The sequence below is a fragment of the Pteropus medius genome, unplaced genomic scaffold, assembly GCF_902729225.1.
Source record: "Pteropus medius unplaced genomic scaffold, Ma_sr-lr_union100, whole genome shotgun sequence".
Lineage (NCBI taxonomy): Eukaryota > Metazoa > Chordata > Mammalia > Chiroptera > Pteropodidae > Pteropus > Pteropus medius.
Window position 1 is genome coordinate 4,054,582 of NW_024347790.1, and position 22,744 is coordinate 4,077,325.

At 36.4% G+C, this 22,744-nt stretch overlaps 1 protein-coding gene across 1 annotated transcript; it reads right to left on the minus strand.

Annotated features, from left to right (window-relative positions):
* Window positions 1-1,121: 1,121 nt before the first annotated feature.
* On the minus strand, window positions 1,122-22,741 carry HACD1 (3-hydroxyacyl-CoA dehydratase 1). Its single transcript, XM_039877494.1, has 7 exons — window positions 22,479-22,741; window positions 14,172-14,289; window positions 13,974-13,992; window positions 13,809-13,897; window positions 11,037-11,158; window positions 7,774-7,952; window positions 1,122-5,144 (listed from the first exon to the last, which is right to left on the minus strand). Exons 1-7 carry the CDS (start codon window positions 22,712-22,714, stop codon window positions 5,062-5,064), a joined length of 846 nt encoding a protein of 281 aa, XP_039733428.1. The 5' UTR covers window positions 22,715-22,741; the 3' UTR covers window positions 1,122-5,061.
* Window positions 22,742-22,744: the final 3 nt, after the last annotated feature.

A 22,744-nucleotide genomic window follows, 5' to 3' on the forward strand; every position in this document is an offset into this window, starting at 1 on the left:
TATCTCATGCATGTTGATTTGGGAACTGAAAAAAAAGTAACAATTTGGAGCAAATGCTTATACATACAAGCTACAAATGAAGGTGTAGCTTTGAAAAAAATATACGATCCTCAAAAATCTACATTCTCCCAGCTGAAAACTATTTAAAAGTCAGTTTTTAATTCTTGAGTACACTTAATGCAAATTAATCTTCCATTTCTTCAGTTCTTAAAATTAATTTCTGTTGTAAGGGTTTTAATAAAGTTCAATTAAAGTTTAATGCAATAAAATAGCTTCTGAACATAATAATTTAGCCACCGATGTATTTTAGTCAACTTATGATTCAATAAAAAATCATTCAGGCAAATTATAATTACTTTCTGTCATGCAGCTGTCTCAAAAACAGGAATATATACATTTTCCACAGTAGTGAATATACCTAAGATATGTGTGTTTCATTTTAAAAAAAAAAAAAAAGGCTAGAGTTTCTATTCAATTAATACTAAGAAAAATCTTTTAACATTGTTTCTAACTATAATGATGTCCATTTATTTCATGTCATTAAATTCAATACAACAAAAAAACACTTACTATCCTGGATTTTGCTAATGTTATGTCTTACGTTCCACACTGCGTAAGTAAATAGACTGATTGTACAGCTAGAAAATGATATAAGCTTTAAAAACACATATGTCTTACTACTTCATACTATGTAAAGTTTTTCATTTTTATAAGCTTAAAACTATGTTTATTTTGATTAGAAACGATAAAGGATGATGTAAGAATGCTGATTTTTTCCAGTTCCATAAATACACTGAATGTAGCAGCATTTGTAAGAAGTCATCTCCCTCCTCCCCCTATATTTCTCTATTGCAGCGAACAGCTAAACTGCCTGCCTCAGAACTGATTAGCACCTGGCTAAAACTGCAGAGTTCTCGGTCCCAGAGCCACTGGTGCAAAATCTCTGAGGAAGGGACTCTGGAGTCCTCAGATGACTCTTGTAAAAGCTGGGGTTTGAAAACTACTTTTCTACAGCCATTATCCTTGCAGTAAAACCACAAAGTATTAAGTGGATTTAAGAATAATTTTTAATTTTCAAATTGTACAAACTGCATTTTAAAACACAGGAGTAAGGCACTATCGTAAATCAAGAAATAAAATGTATTTTTACAGCAATTTCAATCTTGCATTTACATATCATCTTAGCAAAGTGGAATACCACAGTTAAGAGCATATAATAACATAGAAGAGAATGCTATATTTAATAGTTTTAAAGCAAAACCAAAGTATGTTAATTATGGAGTTTTATAGTCTAGCGGCATAGAAGCCAATATAAAGGTGAGTTAATAATATGCCTGGAAATTGCATATATAAAAGAATTTACTACTTTTCAAGCACTTAAAAAGACATCAATCTTCGTGTATCAGAGCACGGGCATATTAATCAGGTAACAAAAAAATTTCAGTGCCTTGTTTCAAAGCCAAATTCCAATGAATTAGACCAAAAGGCCTTCTATTAGCAAAATATCTATGTGTTAACTCTGTAACCAAAATACTAAAACACAGAAATTCTAAAACATCAAAGTCAGTATCACTGGTAGATGGAGCAAATCAATATTCCTGCCCAAGAGTGAATAAATTAAATCTGATGAGGAAACATCAAACAAACTCAAACTGAGAGACCTTTTACAAAATAACCATCCTGTACTATATTGAAAGTGTCAGTCACAAAACACAAAGAAAATATTCCAGGCTAAAAGAGATGACAACTAAATGTGATACCTGAACCTGGATTGGATCTAGAGCCAGAACATACACGTGTTCGGAACATCAGGCTGATGAGATTTGAATAAAGGCTGTGGTTTAGATAAAAGTATTCAATCAACATTAATTTCCTGATTTTGATCACTGTACGGTGGCTATGTCAGAGAATGTCCTTGTTCTTAGGAAATACACACTGAAGGAATTAATGTTTTTCAACTTCTCTCAAATGGTGCACAAAATATTGTAAGTGTGTATGGAGAGAAAGTTATGGCAAATGAAACGGAATGTTAATAGGTGGGGAATTCGTGTGAAAGTTTTCTAGGTTTTTGCTATTTTCCGGTAAGTTTGAAATCATTTCAAATCAAAAGTGATAAAAACATTTGTAAAAGCTATATCAGAAATACTAAAAAAATCTAAAATTTTTAGAATATATTTTAAGCTTCCTATCTAGAAGTACTTATGTCTATTTAAGATGTTTTGTAAATTTAGCCCCAAAATATGAAATTTAATGCTTTCATACTAGAAATTACAAAACTGTATTGCTTTTTTTTATTCTATTATACATATATTTCAGATCTGCATATATATTAAAAGAAAATACTTCTACATTTACATATTCATTTGAAAAATATTTTAAATGTTGCTTTTTATAGTTAATTTTTCCTTAAATGCTGCCTTAATGATTTATATTATCAGTTTCATACCAATAATTGTAATTTGAAAGTAGATTTAAACCAGAATGTTATTTAGTGGTTCTCTGATATATTTAAACATGTATATGTAACAAAGAACCCTGCCACATCAGATTACCAAATATATTTTGTTAAAGTACAGATAATTATTATGCAATGTGACTTCCTAAGCAATTTAACCTAATAGTGTAGTAATAGTGTCAAAGTTGAGGGTGGAGAGAGGTGTGACAGGAGGAAACAGTACTTAGCATACAGTAGGCACAAAATAAACATTTGTGGCAGGGAAAAAAAACGATTATTACATAATTCCCTATCACTTGCAATATATCATCAGAAACCATTAGACAGTGGCATAATAATCAGATGCTTAAAAATCTAAAGGTGCAAAAAGCTTCTAAGAATCTACAGAAATTACAAAAGCTTTGGTGCAAATGACTTTTTTAATACTTATTTGGCATGCCATTTTCATTAAGCTATACCTATCAGGGATGTTGCTATATTAATATCAAATTAAGGCCATGAAAAGTAAAAGATGTGTATTATACATATTGTATAACATATCAAGCAATAAAGCTATGAAAAATCTAAAACCAGAATATGAAGGAATGTTACTAAATCCCATTGAAAGTTGCTAGTGTTAGCGTTTCTTGATGTATATTTTCAAAAGCTAAAGTCTACAGGATTGAATTCAAGTTCTATTTGATTCAAGTGCTGACTAGGCTATTGGAAGGAAAGGTACGGTGACAGTCACAGGAAACAAGTACAAAAGACTTACAAATACTTTCTTTTTAAAACCAAAGTGCTGTTTAAGCATTCTTTTCTACACAAAGAACAGTTTGGAACTAGTTGAAATGGAAGATACTGAAGATGAACTAAACTTAAAGTTATACATACTTTGAGTATATTAATATAAGTCACTGAATAGTTTGATGCATTTTCATTTTTATTAAAGTTAATCACAATTCCTACTTCAAGATATTCCACAACTTAAGGGCCGGGGGTGGGAGGTGGGGCGGGGAATATTACGGAGTATTACCGCTGCTTGAAGGAAGTACAAGTTGAATTAATGCTAATTTTAGGAAAAGAATTTGAAATATTTTTCATAAGATAGGCATCTAAAGAGATAAATATGTGAACTATTTTACTATGTTACCGCAGATAAAAACTCCCTGAAAATGTCTTCCATATAAAAATTCCAGATGAAAACACATCAAGCCATGTAAGCAGAGAATGAACATTAGCATTTTGAGAATTAGTAACCTAATACGTATTGCTTATTACAACATTCAGCTGCAGAGGAAATATTAAAATGTAATATAATAAAAGAAATAGCACCTTTTAAAAGTCAAGTTACCAAAAATGAAAGTTTGCAAAACTGTTCTGAACTACAAACCTCCACATGAAATAATTTGAAAAGGGGATGGTAACACAAAATTTTGAAGACTAATGTTATACATTGATGGAAATGCAAATAGTACAGAACGCATAAAGCCAAAATCACACCTACGGATCTATAGTGGGCAAAAGTTACTTTTCTTAAAGTTACATATTTAGTATTCTCTCTAAACTGAGTCAGTAAAGCAGCATACCTTTACATAAGGAGGAACATTTTTAAAGGACCTACTTAAGAATTAAAGTAGTATTAAAGTATATCTTTCATTGTATCGTTCTATTAAACACAGAGATAGGAGTTTGACTACGACTTTTTGATATTCAATGGAATTCAGAATAAAACAAGTCTGTTTCAGATCATAGCCCAAAACTTCTCATTACCTAAGTACTTCAAAGGGATTATCATAACATGATTTTCATTTGATGATTCCATGATAGACAGCAGCCACAGTTCTGAGTATAACATCATGATCAGACCCAATGTTAACTATGATTTTCCAAGTGAGGCAACCCTTAAAATCCTTAGGGTTGAAAAGGTTATCCTTAAGTGGTTAATTCAAATAAAAATAAATTTGCTCAGTGGTATACACAATTTCAATGGCCTACACATATTTTCAAAAAATATTTTTCAATTGTGACATCTACCTGAATATTTTTTAATACATCTATTTTATCTATATCGAAAACTGTATCATGGTAAATTACATATTCATGCTTCCAAAAGTTGGTATTAATAAAAAATGTTGCCTTACAACTTGAAATAAAGAAATCTTGGGTGCAAAAAACACTAATACATTATTAATGAGTTATAATTCTGTATTTACTTTCATTTATAAATATCATATCAATATCACTAGCAGGTATCATAATATGGTTAAATCATTAAACTAATTTCTATATTGACCAAAAAAGCTTTGAGCATATATTGCAAAAAAAAACTTACTCAAACTAAAAAGGAAAAAATAAATGTAAGGTTTTTTGCAGGTAACACACGATTATTTTTTTAATGATCATCATCTACCCAGGAGTTGGTAAATACTTGCATAGTTCTTGTAGAAAAAATGGACCTGGCACAATATGAAGACAAATACTGGCAAATACCACGGGTCTCAAGTTATATTTGAAGAAATGATACGATCTGTAATATTTCGTGAAGTCATTTATTCTTGTTATTAAAACTTGGACTCAAGCAATCCTGGTTATTCTGGAAAAAGCACCTTGTTTGTAGGGGTCATTTAATCATCCTTTTCTACAATCATCTCTCCGTGAAGCACCCTTCTTCTTTGACGTAGCATGTGAAAATAGAGTTGTGGAAACACTTAATTGAAAAAAGAAAAGAAAGAAAGATAAACTATGGTTGGAAATTCTGTGCACTTGAAACCTCTTAAACATGGCAAACTTTAAGAGCAAGCACATCAGATACCACTGCTACCCCTTAATATTTACAGAGCTCAGGGTAAGAATACAAATGGAAGCCCACATACCATCTGCCTAAATATCTTAATGCCACAAACTGTGGGGTATTTTTAGCAAACTTAAATCTCTTGATATATATACCTTCATAATGACTTGGAAGGCCATGTTTGAAAGTAGAATCCTGTAACACTTTGGAATACTGTGCCAGAACATTCCAGCACATTCTATTGGCTGTTTCATACCATGAGGGGGGTCTTGTGAATATATGCGTGGATACCCAAGCCCATATGACCCTTACCCCAATCTATACACCTCACAAACGGCTATCCCTAGCTACCCCTTGATTTCAGGGCTATGTACACTGGTGACATGGTTACTCAGGAGAACAGACTGGGGCAGAGGCTTATGCAGTCCCTAGATGTATGCTCAGTGCCATCTGAGTAGCAAATTCCATAGTCCCATGTTTCTGGAGTGTGATCTGGGGGGTGGGGACTGGGGGTGCTGTGTGGAGGGCCAGGACAGGGCCTAGAGCAGAAGCCCCTCTTGGCTAGGTATAAGGGTGGTCTGTTATATACAAGCTCATAAGTGTATATGCATCAGGTGAGTTAGACAGATGGTCATCTGTCCTATCAAATCTGAAAAATTATTTTGAGCCAATTTGAACCAGTGCTTTAAATTATAGTGTAAGTATTGGTGGATGGACAAATTAACAACAGTTATAAAGAATACACAGATAAAAACATTTCTGAAAATGATGAGAATAACCAAATGAATGAATTTAATTACAAAACGAGCTTGACTATGTTGCTTAGACAACTTTGGATAATTATTTTTAGAACTTAGCTCAAATGGGGCAAAAATGCACAACAGATTTTACTGTTTTTTCAATTTAGGTACTACTCATCTTGATAGATGTAACCATCATATTACACCTAGAGGCCTAAACATATTCAGGTCACATAAACTTAACTAATTACTGCAAATGCTTCTATAACACTCTGAGTAGTTTAGTAGCAGTATAGGCTGGAATTCAAATCCTGACCTTATTTACTAGCTGGGTGATTTTTAAGCCATTTACTTTACCTATCTCATCTGTAATGTCCTCATTGATAAATGAGAACTGATAGAAGTTCTTTGGAGTACTAAAATAAGTACTCAAAAAGTACTTTTAATACTTTTAAATAGCAAAGGATTTAATAAGCAAAGCAAAATTAATTGTTATTACTACTTATATTAATAATCAGGTGGAAAACATGCCCCTGGCTGACTGATCTTCCAGCGAGGAGGCCTCTCAGGTAATTGTCAGCATGGGAAACTGAGAAGCTGCTACTGGCTTAGAGCAGAGTCTACATCCCCCAGGACACCTGAAAACACGCAGTTAAAAGTTACTGGTTTGATGATGGCAAACCATGATGTGTGGGCCCTGGGTTTCCATGGAGATGTCTCAGTGATGCTGAGGAAGAGGGGACCCCATACCTGAGCCTGCAACTATGATATGACAGACACTGAAGCAAGGTCTGGCTCTGCTCAAGGCGAGCTGCCATTCCCTAGGTGTCGGGAACAGCAGGGGTTATACATGACAGTTGTAGGTTTACCACTCCTTCGCCTTCCTGACCTGGCTTTGGGGGATAACCTAATGAGAGTCAGGCTGAAATGGTACAAAAATAGAGGAATGAAAACATTATTTGACCTTCAAGTCAATTTGAATTTTAGAAAAGCTTAGAAATTAGAGATTTCAAGGGGTTGGCCAAGTTTAATGCTCAGCCCCTTTAGATGAAATATTTTTTCTTATGACAATGTAGATTTTTAGATTCTATAAACTTTTCTCATTTCTCTCCCCACCCCCACTGACATCAGTCTTTAATTTTATTGAGAAAGGTAAAAGACAGCCTTGCTTTACCTTCGTATTACCTACTACTGACTATGAAAATTTGAGCTAAAAGCAAGCACTATTAGTACTTAAATGAAGCAAGTAAAGCCTCACCAATTCATTGCAACTACTGAAAAGTGATAAATTAGTTAAGAGGCTGAATTATTCAAAATATTTTAACAAAAGTGGCTTCATTATTTTCTAGTACATAGAGCAACACACGTAAGGCCAAAAAATATGCCTAGATGATTTTTCCAAGTACATAATTAATGAATAGATAGAAATTACCGAAAATTTTCTTGGATACAATGTTTCTATTCAGATACCTAATTTTAAATGCTTTACAAATAGTTCACTAATGCATGCTTTATCTTTTCTTTAAAAAGATAAATCATAATAAGCTTATTTTTAAGTAATTTGGGGAAAGCAATCATTTGTGTATTTATTTACTGACACTTTTTCTCTTAAGTAGAAAAATGTCTTTTGATTCATTCGCTCTTCAATTATTTCAAATTATAAATACATGTGGAAGGGAATAGAGGTTTCAATGTTATCTGTAAGCCATTATTTCTTTCTCCTTGTTTATTAAGCCAGAGATTATAACTTTTTTAGAACTTTCATAGCATATGCTAAATCAAAATACTAATAAATTCATACTTACATGGTATATATGAGGCCATGGTTATAAGAAGAAAATAATAGTAGTCAAAAGAGACATTGTATTTATTAGGAAGTCTTATAGAAAACATTCCCGTTTTCTTCACATATGGTAAGGCAGCATATATCGTGAGAAGTTCGCCAGCAACTCCGACAGGATATAAGATGATAAAAAAATTATATCTGGAGAAAGAGAAACCTCAGAGAATTATTTTTCTAGAATAAGTGTCAAATCTAATATCACGGTTCTTTGGCTACTATATTTCAACTTAAAAATTCTCCTTCCTATACATACTTATAACAACCTCACATAAAAAGGTTATTTTTTCTGTTTTAATCATTTGCTTAATTTATCATGTTTTTTTCTCACTACAGTTACCATTTTAAATGTCAAGATCATAAGAAAATAAGACATCAACTTACTTTACAGTACTTAAATAACTATAAAAATTTTAAATGTATATGCAGTTTTTATGAGTATTATGAGTATTATGTGAGTATTTATGAGTATTTATATGAGTATGATATCATAAAACAAAGGTAAGTATTGTAAGATATTGTAAAAGTACTTCTTTGACACCGGAATCTTAAGTGATTGATTTTTCCCCTGTAGCTAGTCATTGACTGTTCATATACTGTGCTTTAAAAGACCAATTATGATCTAATTTTATACCTAAATCTTGAAATTACCAAAGCAGTGCTTTGGAGACACTTAGAAAACTCTACGTGACTACTAACTGAAAGAGAATTACTATTTCGTAAAACAGGCAATACTACCTAAAGCATCAGTAACTACTAGTGAATACATTGTCTAAAACTGCTTTTGTGACAAAAAAAAGTCAAGACAAGTTGTTTCCTGAACCCCACTCCCCCTCCCCCATTAAAAAGGGATAGTTTAGTTTGCTTAAACTAGAGCTGAAAAAGTTCTATTCAAAATCCAAAACCACAATCTGTTCCTTTGGACTGCGGCAAGTTCTCTGACACAGAGTATGCCAGGCATCATGTATGTTCCAGCTAGGGAATAGTCAGGGACCCAAAGAAATGACATTTTTCCATCTTAAAAAATAACAATGATTTTTTTTCTCTAAGTCAGTCGCTACATAACAGAAAATTAAGGTCAAAATTTTGCTGGAAAAAGAACCCATATTTTATTTAATCATTTTGTTGCCACTAAGAAATATTTATACAGAAAAGTCAAATTTGTCAGTTTGGCAAAAGGCTTGGAGATGACTTAAAAATTGCGTTACACCTATATGCCAAGGGTAAGAAATAATGGAGTGGGGAAAGAATTACTAGCCAAAATAGATTCACTGGTAAAGAAAGAAAAATGGTCCTTTTTCCTGTCCCCATTTATCCCCTCCTTTGCTTCAGTATATCATGTGCTTTCTTACCAGAATTCTGTAGTGATATGTAAGTCATTGAAATCAATCTTGTCCTATCTCAATTTAAAATCACATAACTGAACATATCATATTCCCCTTTCATGTAAAACATTCAAACTTATTTAAATGTTTATTTTTTTAACTTTACGTGACTCTCAGATTTTTTTTTGGTGGGGGGAGTAGTATTGTTCTTTAGAAGGAAAAAAATCACTCCTAGAATAAACTAGTTTAAAGCCTTAAAGACAGTGATTATTTTTAATGAAATGGAAACAAATTACAAAATTTATTTGACTTTATTTGAATTTTAAAAAGACTGCATGTTACCAACTCTCTAAATTCTGATGGCAGCATGCAAGATTTACCTATTCAGAAAAAGATATAATGCTTCTTTGAAGATTCCTAATTGTCATATAAAATTGTTTTGAAGGGAATGCATTTTTGAAATTAAAATGGAAATCAATACAAAAACATAACAATATTCAATTATCTACTTAGTAGACTTTTCCAGGGACACTTCTAACACATAAATAAAATCAAATTATATTCAAACTGTCACAGCAGGCCAAGTATTTATAAATAAAAAGGCATTTCTAAAGTGAGTTTTATTTGAGAATAGCAGTTTCAATATTGTCAACATAACTACAAATATAATTTTAGGTTATTTAATGGGGTTGGCAAATACATAGAGATGGTTGGTATCTTTAAGATTTGTGACACAAAATATAATTATTTATGATTCTGAACTGACATATTATGTTAACATGTGCATTTTGAAGTTGAAAGATTTTATCCTACCTTTTTTAACATTTAGGCAATTGACAAAGGATTTCTAAACAGCAAATTTAAACATGCAATGGCAGAGTTGTGAACTCTTCCAGAAATTCAAGACATGCAAATGAATTCCAAAAGGCAGACAAAGCATTGAAGGCCATTATCTTCCACAAACAAACTTACAAATATAGCAAATGAAGAGAGGCCATTCCATGAATTAGTATTTTATAGGCACTAGAGGTCCAGAAGACTGGGATCATGCAAAATGGCATGGACACACCTTCCAGGAACAAAGCCCAGCTACCCTCCAAACCGCCAACCTTGTGAAAGGCCCAATCACGAAAAGTAAGTTTTCAGATACAAAAAAAACAAAACCAACCAAACGCATACAAATAAATGGTGGTGCAACCTCCTTAAAACAAAAATATGTTTAAGCTCAAACTATAATTTTAAAGCATTTTATTATATACAAAGTGGTAAGCCACGAATGTCTAAAAACGAGCTAGAGAATATTAAAAAGTGGAAAAATACGTAACAGCTGCTCCAGGAATTCCAACTTTAAAAAGAACAAAACACCTTTTGCTTTAAAAATCGTTTCAGGATAGATACATTTAGAATCTTTGAAATATAAATTTTGTTTCTATTGTAAATAATACAATTTCAAATAGGTGTGACTTTTAAAAATGTCATCTCTGCTACTTAAAACATACAAAAAAGTTCACATTGTATATGAGATATTAAAAATTGTGCATACCAGATTGAATATTAAAATAATTTAAGTCAATGAGACAAAATGTCATATTTTTGGCACAGTTTAATTCCAAAAATATATATTTTGCTTTCAAAAAAAAAATGAAAGGCCAATTAAGAGGTTATTTAAGGACAGTAATACAGTTTGTCTTGTACTGATTTCACCCAAAATAAATATTACTATGAAACCTCTTCGATCATTAAATTAAGCCTTGACAATCAAGTTATAACAGCGCTGATACCCAAAACAACAGCACGCTGGCATCACAGGGCTAAGACACAAATGTTAATTCACTGGCATTAGCTCTGCAACAAAATACGCATGCACAGGACTGTGAGAAACTAAGCTGCATGACATCGCCACCTGGCCCATTTAATGAAGTATGGCAAGTGGTCGAGAAGACTGAATGTGTAGAAGGAATAGCGAGTGATCTCAGTCACAGTCCACGCGACCAGAAAAAGCACCACACTCTCTTCATTCTGGATCTGCAGAATGACAGAGAAATCCACAGTGTTGTTCAGCGTTGGGCTTTTTTCTCCACGAAGATATTTTATCTTAATTATTTACTACATGTCTTTTCTTATAATGGCATGGTAGGGTGAGACAGATGCAATACAGAAAACGTCATACAGTCACCACTATGTAATTCATTACAAACACACAACTAAACTATGTCCTAAGCACAGGAATGTCATTTTTCTACTGGTTTCTCTCTCTTGCTCTTCACTCCAGCCAGTAACTCAACCATCCCAGGTCAATAACACCCCCTCAAAACCAGCATGGGAACAATCTGACTCTCTGACTTTCTGCTGGTCGTTAAATCAGACCCATTCTACTGTAGCGCAAACTCCTGAATCTGCCCATTTGTTTTTGGCCCTGCAACCACCAACTTAATCCAGGGCTTCATCATCTCTTATCCAAACTACTGTAACAGCCTCCTAAAAAGTCTCTCCTCTCTTTATGATCTTCATGGATGGAAGTTTTCTCTTAAATGTGAAACAAAGACACAAACAAGAAAAAAAAAAACAAAAACTGGAAGCAGCTAGTCCCGTGACTTGAAAACGTCACTGGTTCCCCGCTGCTTAATGGGAGAAAAGGGTACAGTCGGACCTCCTGAGCATTATGTTCAAGGTTCTTGACAATCCAAGCTCAGAAATCTCTCTGACTTGATCTGCAAGTACTCGCACCCCCATCACCTCTTTCTGGTGACACTAAACTCTATATTATTTTCTGAAATATTCTCTGAACATCTGCACCTTAATACATGCTCTTTGCTCTAACCAGAATGCTACTCCCTTATTCCTTCCCATAGAAAACCCTTTCTCATCTCATCTTTTAAGATCCAGCTAAGACATCACGCCTGCTGGAAAACTTTTCCCAAACCCCTCCTCTCACCCTGAACAGTTATTTGCTCATCTTCCTGTTCTTACAGAACTTTGTTCATACCTATAACACTTGCCAATTGCATCAAAATTTGTCTGCCTAATTTTTGGATATTTGTCAGTGCTCAACTTATACATCTTTTCCTCGGAGAGCCTTCTTTCTCTCCGTAGGTCAGGCTAAGTCCCCAGGTACATTGCAATATGTATTGGTCTCTTATTTCAAGGCACTAACACTAATACAATGATTATTTGTGCAACCACTTGTTTAGCATCTCTCCCAATTATAGGCGCCGTAAGGTGGGAACCATATTTGTATTATTAACAGCCAGATCTCAGCACGGTGTCAGTCACAGAATGGGTGTGGAATTGGTATTTGCTGAATGATTCAACATCTGTATGACTACCCCTCACTCCCCAGCCGTCAGTACACATGACAGCAGGGACTGCCTTGTTCATTTTTGTACATCCAGAAATGAGCACAGTGCCAGATGTGCAGTATGAATGTACAGAATGGTTGAATTAATTAAAGAGTGGTAGAGAGATGACAATGGGAAACCATTACTGAAGAAAATTAAATAGTAGTTATTAAGGTAGAGACCCTCTGGTGGATTAAAAAAAAATAGCAGAGGGATCTTTTTCCTCTTGGGGACTAGCCACCCTTCAGAGTCTCTTTAACTTCTTTTCGCCAGGTGATGTTGGCCACCCTGTCTTGTCTTCTTCCACACTCTTCAGACTCTTTGTGGTCCAGCTGTTATATTCATTCACTATCTGGAATGGTCTCTCTTCTATTCTGTTAATGCTGGAGTCCTGCTTTTAAACTACGGGGCAATCTGAATAAAAAGTCTGGCTCTCCGTGTGCCATGTGCTCATTGCCATCTGCATGGCAGTCATTGGTTAGGGACCAAGCGGATCGAGCAAGCTGAGAGAAAGAGAGGGCTGAAATGCAGAGTCATAAAAGGCAAAAAAGGTCAGCGATCTGTCCCCATGCAGACAGGAGGCCAGTGAGTCCCACAGGTACTCAAAGGGAAGTTAGGTATCTTCCCAAGCACAGGAGACAAGAAAGGCATCTGAAGAATGGAAAGGAGACCAGAGATTTGTCTTCAAGCAGACAGGAGACTCCAGAGACTGTCAAGAAGGTCAGAAGGGCCCGTCTGGGAGGTGTTTCTGCCTTGGGTTTAAAAGGCCCGATGTCCTGACATAGTAAGTATGAGGTCTGCTTGTCTGTCTCGAAGGGTTTAAGCCATTAATTGGATTCAGGTCTGTCTCCTGTCATGCCTCAATAAATAACGTGGTTATTTTTCCCTAAGTTCCTCAACCCTTCTGATTTTCAGTCTTTGCCATTTGTTCAGATCTCCAGGCCTACATTTACTTTTCTGGTCTGTGGCTACAACCCTCAATGCTAAATGAGGAAAAATAAGCTGTTTACACCGACTTCAATTACATAATCAATGTACATAACGTCAATAGAAAAGAAAATTATCTTTTTAACCATTTGACAGAAGAAGAGTATTTTTAAAACACCCGAGGAGAGTACATTATGAATACAGAATGCCAATATTGGGTTTTGCTTGTGTTTCAAAGTTATTCTACTAGTTCATGGAGTCAGTGGACAATCACACTTATATCCAAACCCAATCTTTTTCTGTCCAACGGTCTGCTTCCTGAAATATAGCAATGTTAATATTTTAGATTACTAACAATAAAAACTCTGTCTCCTCCAGGCTCAAGTAAAGAACATGGTCATGCCACTTACTGGTTTTATACTGTGAGTAATGAGCCACACCATAAAGATTCTTGAACTCACTTGGACCCCAGCCACAAGCACAGAAGTAGGTACGATTCCTTAAAGAAAAAAACAAGTCAACCATTGTCCTCAAGGCAATTTATGTCCAAAATAAAAATTAAACAAATCACTCACCAATTAAACAGTGGACTATCTGTAAGCGAATAAAAAAAATCACAAGTCAGTAACATGCAACATGAAATAAATCCCTGTCGACATCGGTTTTAAACAAATCCACGGGCGTAGTATAATCAGCAAAATAAAATTAATTTTTCAACAAATAAATTTTCAAATAAACACGACAAGAGAAAAACAGCATCATTGAAAACTTACCTCAAGCACGGCAAATGTCTGGAAAAATTTAAGTGTCTTCTGAATACTTTTATATAAACCCTTGTGTGTTCCTTTTTCCATATAAAAACGTACCATGGCAATAGCTAGAACCAACCACCTAGAGAAAATAAAGTATTTTATAAAATTCTATCAAAATAATTACCACCGATCTTCCTGAAAACAAATGCCACAATTTATATAGCAATGGCGTGTATGTTTCATTATTTTCTCAGTTCGTTACTCTATTTAAAAAACCCGCAGAGAGAAATGACAAACATTATTTTCACACTGACTCTACAAGGAATGAATGGAACATATTCATCCCCTTGTAGGCTTCAAACAAATGTCAATCAACGTCCATTGTACTTTCGGTTTCGTTTCAGCAGATAAACTGACAGACTGAAAAAATCAGGTTTATTACCAAAAATAGAATTATAAAGCATTTAATAATTATATAAAGATTTCTTAAAGTAAAAAGCCGTGCTGTATAAATGTGTGCTTTATACAAATCCACAGTATATAATTATATGTAATTATAAGGAAAAATCTTTATTAAGAATATTTTTATAATTTTCATTAACTATTTCTGTGCCACAGAAAGGATACACACAGAAAGTCAGGCATGGGCCTTCTTTCAAAAGTTGATCTTTTATATTTGCACATTAAATATAGATTCTATACTGTGAAATAACAGTACTTAAAATACAAGCCACACTTGGGGAGACCAGCTTTCTCACCCTTCCACTCAGCCTCCTGGAGTCACTGAGGAGAGGTAATATTTTTTCTCTAGTAAGGGCTTCACAATTACAAAAAGCATAATTAAGTTATTAAAAGTTGCACCATCTGTAACTTTTAAAAATCTTTAATAAAATACCCATGGAAATGAGTAGCTACCCCAGGCTTTTAAATTTTAAATCGGTCTCCAATGTGTCTAGTTAAAAGGATTTATGAATGATAAAATTATTATACAGTTTTAACTTTTTAATTAAAGAACAGTCATAAAATGGACAAATGGCTTAAAGACTCCTGCAAAGAAACTACTGATTGAATAAGATAAAAATGCAAGCTTAACAGAACAGTAAGAAAATGGCAGAATGACACTTCTACCCCTCCTCAGCACAGAATGAGGTAAAAGCCATGACTTTTTTATGAGATGGGACAAATCAGGTAAATGTCTGAAACTATCACAAAGACCTTTGAAATGTAGAAATAATAACAACAACAAGTACACTTTCAGAGTGCTTTCCGTGTATTAGACACTATTCTAAATACACATTTAACATATTAATATTCCATCCTCACAATAACCCTAGAAGGTAGCGACTACTAATATCCTATTTTACTGCTGTGGAAATAGGCAGAAAGGGTGACGTAGCCACTCAGCTGGGACCTAACCCCGCTACCGAGCTCAGAGTCTTGAAGCATATGCTGTACTGGTCTGGCTCGAGGTATATACTGTGCCGAGGTATATACTGTGCCGAGGTATATACTGTGCCTATGATTCACTAATCGTAGTGATTCATGTATTTAATTTATAAGTAAAATTTAAAAGTTATATGGAGAGTTATGCTCAAATATTTTCACTGATAGGAGTGTGCCAGCAAAACTTTTGGATGCCACTGTTTTCTGAGACAATCACCATGCAGAGACATCAAGTGACTTATTTATCCTGAGTCTCTGAGTAAGTTAATGGTCGAGTGTGAAACACAACTCTTGAGGTCTCCAAACCCCAGTGCCGCTCCCTGTTCACTACACCACAGCTTTACTGAACTCAACTGATGGTGTCACCCCATGTGACAGCCCACACTGAATTCTGTGCTGGGCTGACCGGAGGCCACTAATCTGGAGAGCATTTTAGATGCCTTCCAGGTTTAAGATGTTATGACTTCATCATCCTCAACTCCCAGTCCCTACACTACTTCTAATAAGGAAACAAAAAGTTTAATAAGATGTTTTCATTCACATTTTTCATACAATTGTCTTTTTATTTTTAAGGCAAATCCTTAAAATCAGATTTTTCAAAAGATCAATTTGAGTGGTAATTATTATGGATTACTAAGGTAACTATTAAGGTAATAATAAGGATTACTTTTGATAGCAATTATATAAAAATAACATTATATAAAAATCCATTCATTTTAACATTATGACAAATTTTACTGTTGTTCCATAGGTGGCAATAATACCAATCACCAACCTGTTCGAAATAAAAGAAATTAACTCTCTGGGATTAGAAAGGATCATCAAACCATCTACGCTATGCTCTCGTCAATAAAGATGGCCAGGAGCTACTGTGAACTGGTCAGGGCTCGCTTCCTAAGCCCACCATCACAAGGGGTGACAATCAAAGTCTCTCGTAAGGGTTCTATGTTTGCCTAACTTTGGACTTCCTACATCCATCGGTTTAGTAATTGTAATAAAACCATAAGCGATTTCAAAAAAGACTAGAACTTTTGCAATTAGGAATTCTTTTCTGGAAAAGTTCTGTTTTGTTTTAAATATGCAGAGCTATTGATTACCAATATGAACCCAAATAGATACCACTTAGTCCTTGATCAAATTCTCTATTTGGAAAATATGAACATGTGTTCCATATGTAGAAGGTTTCTTGTTTGCTTGCTTATTAATTCACTTGTTTACTCATTCACCTTCAGGTTCAATATTTATTGCTAAGCCAGGTAGTGTGCTAGAAGCTGGGGAATTAGAGATAAACAGGATACAGCTCTGGCCTCAAGGAACTAAATTAGTAAGAGGAGACAACAGCGCGGTGCTGGAGCAGGAGACATATGCCATCATTTAATAAACACAGGGCTTTCCTCTCATGTTGCTATAGCTACAATGCTCCCGAAAACCCTGATGGAAAAAGCGGCTTTCTTCTCACTGCCCTCTTGTGCTTCTTTTTCTCCTGACATTTCCTAGAAGCCACCTGCATCCTTGAAGAGCTTGGTTACCTACACCTTCGTCTTCTTTTTCTCTTCTTTTTTATTTTTTAGTTTCATCACTGCTTTTAAAATTTGTATTACAAACAATCCAAACATATACAAAGATGCGGAGAATGTTATAATGTGCCTGTTACTCACCCTCAACCATTATCGTCTTATGGACAATTGTGTTTCATCCAAACCTCTATTCATTTTTCTTCCCCAGCATCCCTTCCCCTCATTATCCTGAATTAAAACATACGTCCTATAATATGATTCATAAGTGCTTGATTATGTATCTGTAAAGGATTTTTAATAAACATAACCATAATACCACCATCCCATTTTTAAAAATTAACAATAACTTCTTACATCACGAAACAGAATACGAATTTCCTCAATTGTCTCATAATTTTTTTACATCACGATTGAAATAAAAATCACACCTTGTAATAGTCTTTTATGATTCTTAATCCACAGGTTTCCCCTCACTCTCTCCCTCCATCCGTTCACTTCTCCTCCCCTGTCTTCTCTTGCAATTTGTCTCTTGAGACAGAGTGGTTTGTCCTGCAGTTACCCTCAATCCGGGTTTTGCTAATCAGATACCCACATGTCATTTACCTGTAAATTGATAGTTCTAGAGGCCTGATCAGATAGGTTGATGTTCTAGGCCATTTCACAGGCTGTGTTTACACTCCTCTAAGGAGCACATAATTTCTGACTGTCCCTCTTGTTTGTGACGTTAGCAGTCAATGATGATTATTGCCCAGATCCATTATTTCAGCAGTTACTGAAAAATGGTATTCTAATTTTATCATTTCTTCTTCATACTGTACCTCCTTTAAAGTAACCATTTGGAGACTTGTACCAGAAACGTTCTTTGACGCACATACCATTCGTACTTTCATATGCTGTTCATTGACACCTCTAAATTTCCTTTCCTAGACTAAAGTGAGACTTTTGTTTAGCAGCCAATGCATGTTTCGACTTACTGCATATAGACACTCATGCCAATAGAGTTAAGCTGAAAGGTTCATAAGAGAAAAAAATCAACAGATAATTGGAATTTATTAAGACCATCTTCTCTTTGAGAGACACTGTGAAGAGAATGAAAAGCCAAGCCACAACTTGGAGAAGATACTGACCAGTCACATATCTGAGAAAGGACTTGTACCCAGACTACATAAAGAACTCTCAAAACTTAATTACAGAAAATCAGACAACTCCACAAAAAATGGTGAAAGATTTGAACAGACACTATACTAAAGAAGATACACAGTTGCCAAGTAACCATAAAAGATGCTCAATGTCATTAGTCACCAGAGAAATAGAAATTAAAATCACAATGAAATAACACAACACACCTATTAGAATGTTTAAAATTACAACTGACTATACAAAGTTGGTGAGGATGTGCAACAACTGGGACTCTCATTCATTGTCCGTGGAAGCGGAAAACAGTACAGTCATGTTGGAAAACAGTTTGGCAGTTTCTTAAGAAGTCAAGAATGTGACTACCCTACGAGCTGGCCACTCCACTCGTTGGTTTTGACCCAAGAAAAATGAAAGCATGTGTTCATTCAAAGAGCTGTACTTGAGAGTTCATAGCTGTCACAGTCATAGACAAAAACTGGAAAGAACCCAAATGTCCATCAACAGATGAATGGATAAACAAGTTGTAGTAGATCCATACATGGATCTGTTCTCCTCTAGAATAAAATACATGTTTATAAGTTAATGTTTTGGGAAACATATGCCTGAACCTCGGGTTTGGGTTTGGTGCTCTAACAGCTCACACATGTATCCACCATGAAAATATTTTAAATAACTGTTCTTTCTGCGAGAATTACATTTTTAAATTAACCAAGAGGAATGGAGATTATCAATTTCAAACATCCACTGTGTGTCAAGCACCCTGCAGAACACTTCATAGCCATGATCTTTTTATTCCTTGTAATAGTCTAGCAAAGTTGTGTCGTTCCAATTTTACAGTTGAGAAAACTCAGGGTCACAAAGGTTAAGTAACTTATCTGAGGTTACCAAGCTTAAAAGGAGTGAAGCATAACCTTTAATCAACACCTTCCTGTACTGTTTACAGATTAAATCCAAACAGGTTAGCAAGGCATTGCAAGCCCTTGCAGTGGCCCTCCATCTTCATTTCCCTCCCTACACTTAGCCCATTTCTTGTTGCCTCAACAACACGTCTAGATCTGTGTACCCTAACTTATGCTGTTCCCTCAACTATGCCTTTTAGATGCTACTCATCCCTCAAAGCTCAATTGAAATGCTATGGTCTCTCCAACAAAGCATTCCCCGATTCTCCCTACCTGTGTGACCTGACACCTCTGTAGAGACTTATTTCACCTGTCTCTCACAGCAATATACAAATATCCCAAGTTATACTTCTCCAAGGACAGGGCCTAAAATGTTTATCTTATGTCTCTCACTTGACCTGGGACAATGCACATAACATAGCCTCAAAAGTATTTATTAAAAAGAAGAAAAAAAAAAGAATCGCTCACTTCTCCAATCAAGCACCTACTATGAACAAGTACCCTAAAAATCCTTACATCCTTTAAATGTGTAATTCTGCTTCTGAAAATTCAACCTAAGCAACTAATTTAACAGAAACAAATAAAAGCAAAATGTCATTAGGGACATGATTTAATCTATTATTGTACATTAACTCTATACACTTATGTAACCATGGAGGAGTGTATTTATAAAAATGATATAGAAATTTTTTGATAGACTAGTAGGTGAAAATAGAATATACAATAGAGCATAAACTATAGCTACAATGCTCTATTACATGTATTCACTCACAATAAATGTTTATGGAGTGCCTCACAGAGCTTATACTCTAATGGGGGGATGACAGACAATAAGCAATAGGACAAATTATTAAAATGCACTGTTCAGTTATATGACAATAAGTGAGAAGGAGAAAAGTCGGCAAGGAAGATAAGAAGCATTCTTGTGAGGTTGCTATTTGAATGAGGATAGCCAAAGTAGGCCTTCCTGAGAACAGATGTTTGAATAAAAACATGACGGTTAGATACTCTTACAACAGATAATAAAGAAAAATGAAAGGTTATGGTAAGCTTATAGAATCAGGTGAGTCCTTTTATATATTTATGTAATTTTTCTTGACTATTATATTATTGATTTTGAAACTATTACCCAAAAAAAGCAACAAACACTTCAAAGTTCTAAGAGAATGACAAAACAAGCAAGTTCAACAAACAAACAAGAAGACCCTCAGCTCATCCTCTGCTTTCCACCCTATTAAATGTAGACTTTTGTGTCCCACTTCCAACACCACAGCTTCTCCAACCTTATTTGCCACTATTCGCCAACCCTCCAATTAAGTCGAGAATACACCAAGCTTTCTTACATCGCGTACTTATTTCCAGAATGTACCTCACTTGAAATATCTACCTTCTACATATACAAATCCTATTCCTTTTTCAAATCTCGACACATCTAGAAAACCTTCAAAGAGTCAGTTACGCGGATTATTCTATTTCAGTTACTCTTGCCTTGAAAGAGAGATGAAAATAACAAGGAACCTTCTCGCAAGTTTCAGACAAGCAGTAAATTGCTGGGGCCTGAAAGAAGGAGAAGAATGAAGTCCGAGAACACCAAAGAAGAGCATTTAATTCTGCTCCGGGCTGAGTAAGAGACCTAGAAAACTTTGAAGAGGGTGGTCTGGGTAGAAGTCACAGGAGGAATATGGAGGATAACATAAGAGTGAACAGCCTGAGCAAAGATGGAGAGAGGCAAGAAAATTAAAACACGTGGTGCTTTGAGGGCATCAGGAATTAGAGATTTCAAATGCAATTAAACTGGAAAGGGGACATATTGCAAAGGGCCTTAATGGCAGACAAACCCCTTCAGTTACAGCAGGGATAATGGGGAGTCACTGAAGGCTTTAAACTGGAGTTAGGCATTGATTTTCATTTTTTTAAAAGGCAACCTGACCTACAAATGGAAGAGTGGACTGGAAAGGGAAGGGACAGCAGACCAGTTAATAAATGGCAGGTGTTTCAAAAATGTTTATTAACTGACTGAGACTATCACAGAGAGAATTCTTTTAGCCTTCATTCTATGAAGGCAGCGGGGTATAGTGAGCACTCAATTCTTCTCCAGTTGCGCTGAATATATTCCTTTGCTCTTTCAAGATCATAAAGTTTAGTAAAGTGGAAAGGCAAAGAAGAAGCAGGGCTCTGGAGTCACATTGTCTGGGCTGAAGTCCAAGTCCAACACTTGCTGGTTCTGTGATCTTGCCTAACCTCTTTGTTCCTCCGATTCCTAATCTATCAAATATATCGCGTACCCCTCACAGGATTGTAGAGGACTAAAAATGAGACGGTATATCTAAAGTAACCAACACAGTGCCTGGCACATAGTAAATCCTCAATAAATACTGTATTTCTTGTGAACGTATTTGGTATTCAGGATTAAACGCAAAGCACATAATAGGTACTCAGTTCTGTGACAAATCATTTATCAAATCTTTGTCAATCGCGTTTTTCTAAAAACTTCCTATAAAAATTTCTTATTTTCCCGACGTTTATATAGGTTAGTGAGGGTCATTCGATAATGGAAAATAACTTCCTTATCAAAGGCAATGCAATTTAGAAACGGAAGAGCATGTTCTTCACAGGTTTTGAAAAGCAGTCAACACAGAAGTCACTTTGACAGCTCTTTGAAGAGCGATAGTCATTGTGTAACCTTAACATGTAAGTCAAACTCAAAGCCAAAAATAAAAGTACAGGGTATCAGTAATGGAGCATGGGGCCATAAAGATGCTGGACACGAGTGCCTCGCTCCAATAAGGCAGGGTTTTTAAAAAACTGTCCCGAGTAAGAAACTCTAGGAAGTACTATAGCTTAAAAAACAAAAACGTGGTGACATTAACAATTAAGAAAACTTTGACCTGGGGCACGAGGAAACGCACGCGAGGGGCCGGCAGCGGGGGAAGCAGGGGCGGCTGCACCCCGGCGTTTCTGCAACAGCAGCCGCAGCAGCAGCAGCAGCGGCGCCCGCGGCTGCCGGGCCGAAGCCGCCTCCCCCGCGGGTCGGCCCCGCATTCCTGCCCGGGTCTATACTTAACCTCCGGCCCGCGCCCCGCCGTGCACCGTATTAGGCAATGCCAGGCGAGCAGGGCCCGTCCCCCCGCCCCGCTCCATTCAACCCCGCGGCGGCGCCCGCGCCCCTCCCCCACGGCCACCCCCCAGCCGCCCGGCTCGGCACTCGGCCCTGTGCGCCCCCCGAGCCGCGCGCGCCCGGCCGCCCAGCCGCTGCCCCAGGCTCGGCATATCGGGGGACGGCAGCGCGGGGAGGGCCTGAGGGAGCGCGGGGCCCTTCGGGGCGCACGTACCCCGCGGTCATGGCGATGTTGTAGAAGGTGAGCCAGGCGGTGGCCACCCAGCCGAGGCGCCTCCTCTTGCCGGTGGCCTCCCTCTCCTCGCCGGCCTCCGACGCGCCGCCGTTGGTGCCGTCCTCCTCGCTGGACGCCATGGTGGCCGCGCAGCCGGCGGCGGTGGCCGAGATGGGAAGGGGAGTGGGAGGGGGCCCGGCCGAGCGCGCCGCCGCCGCCTCCGTCAGGCGCCCCATGTGCCGCGCGTAGGGGGCTCGGCGCCGCCA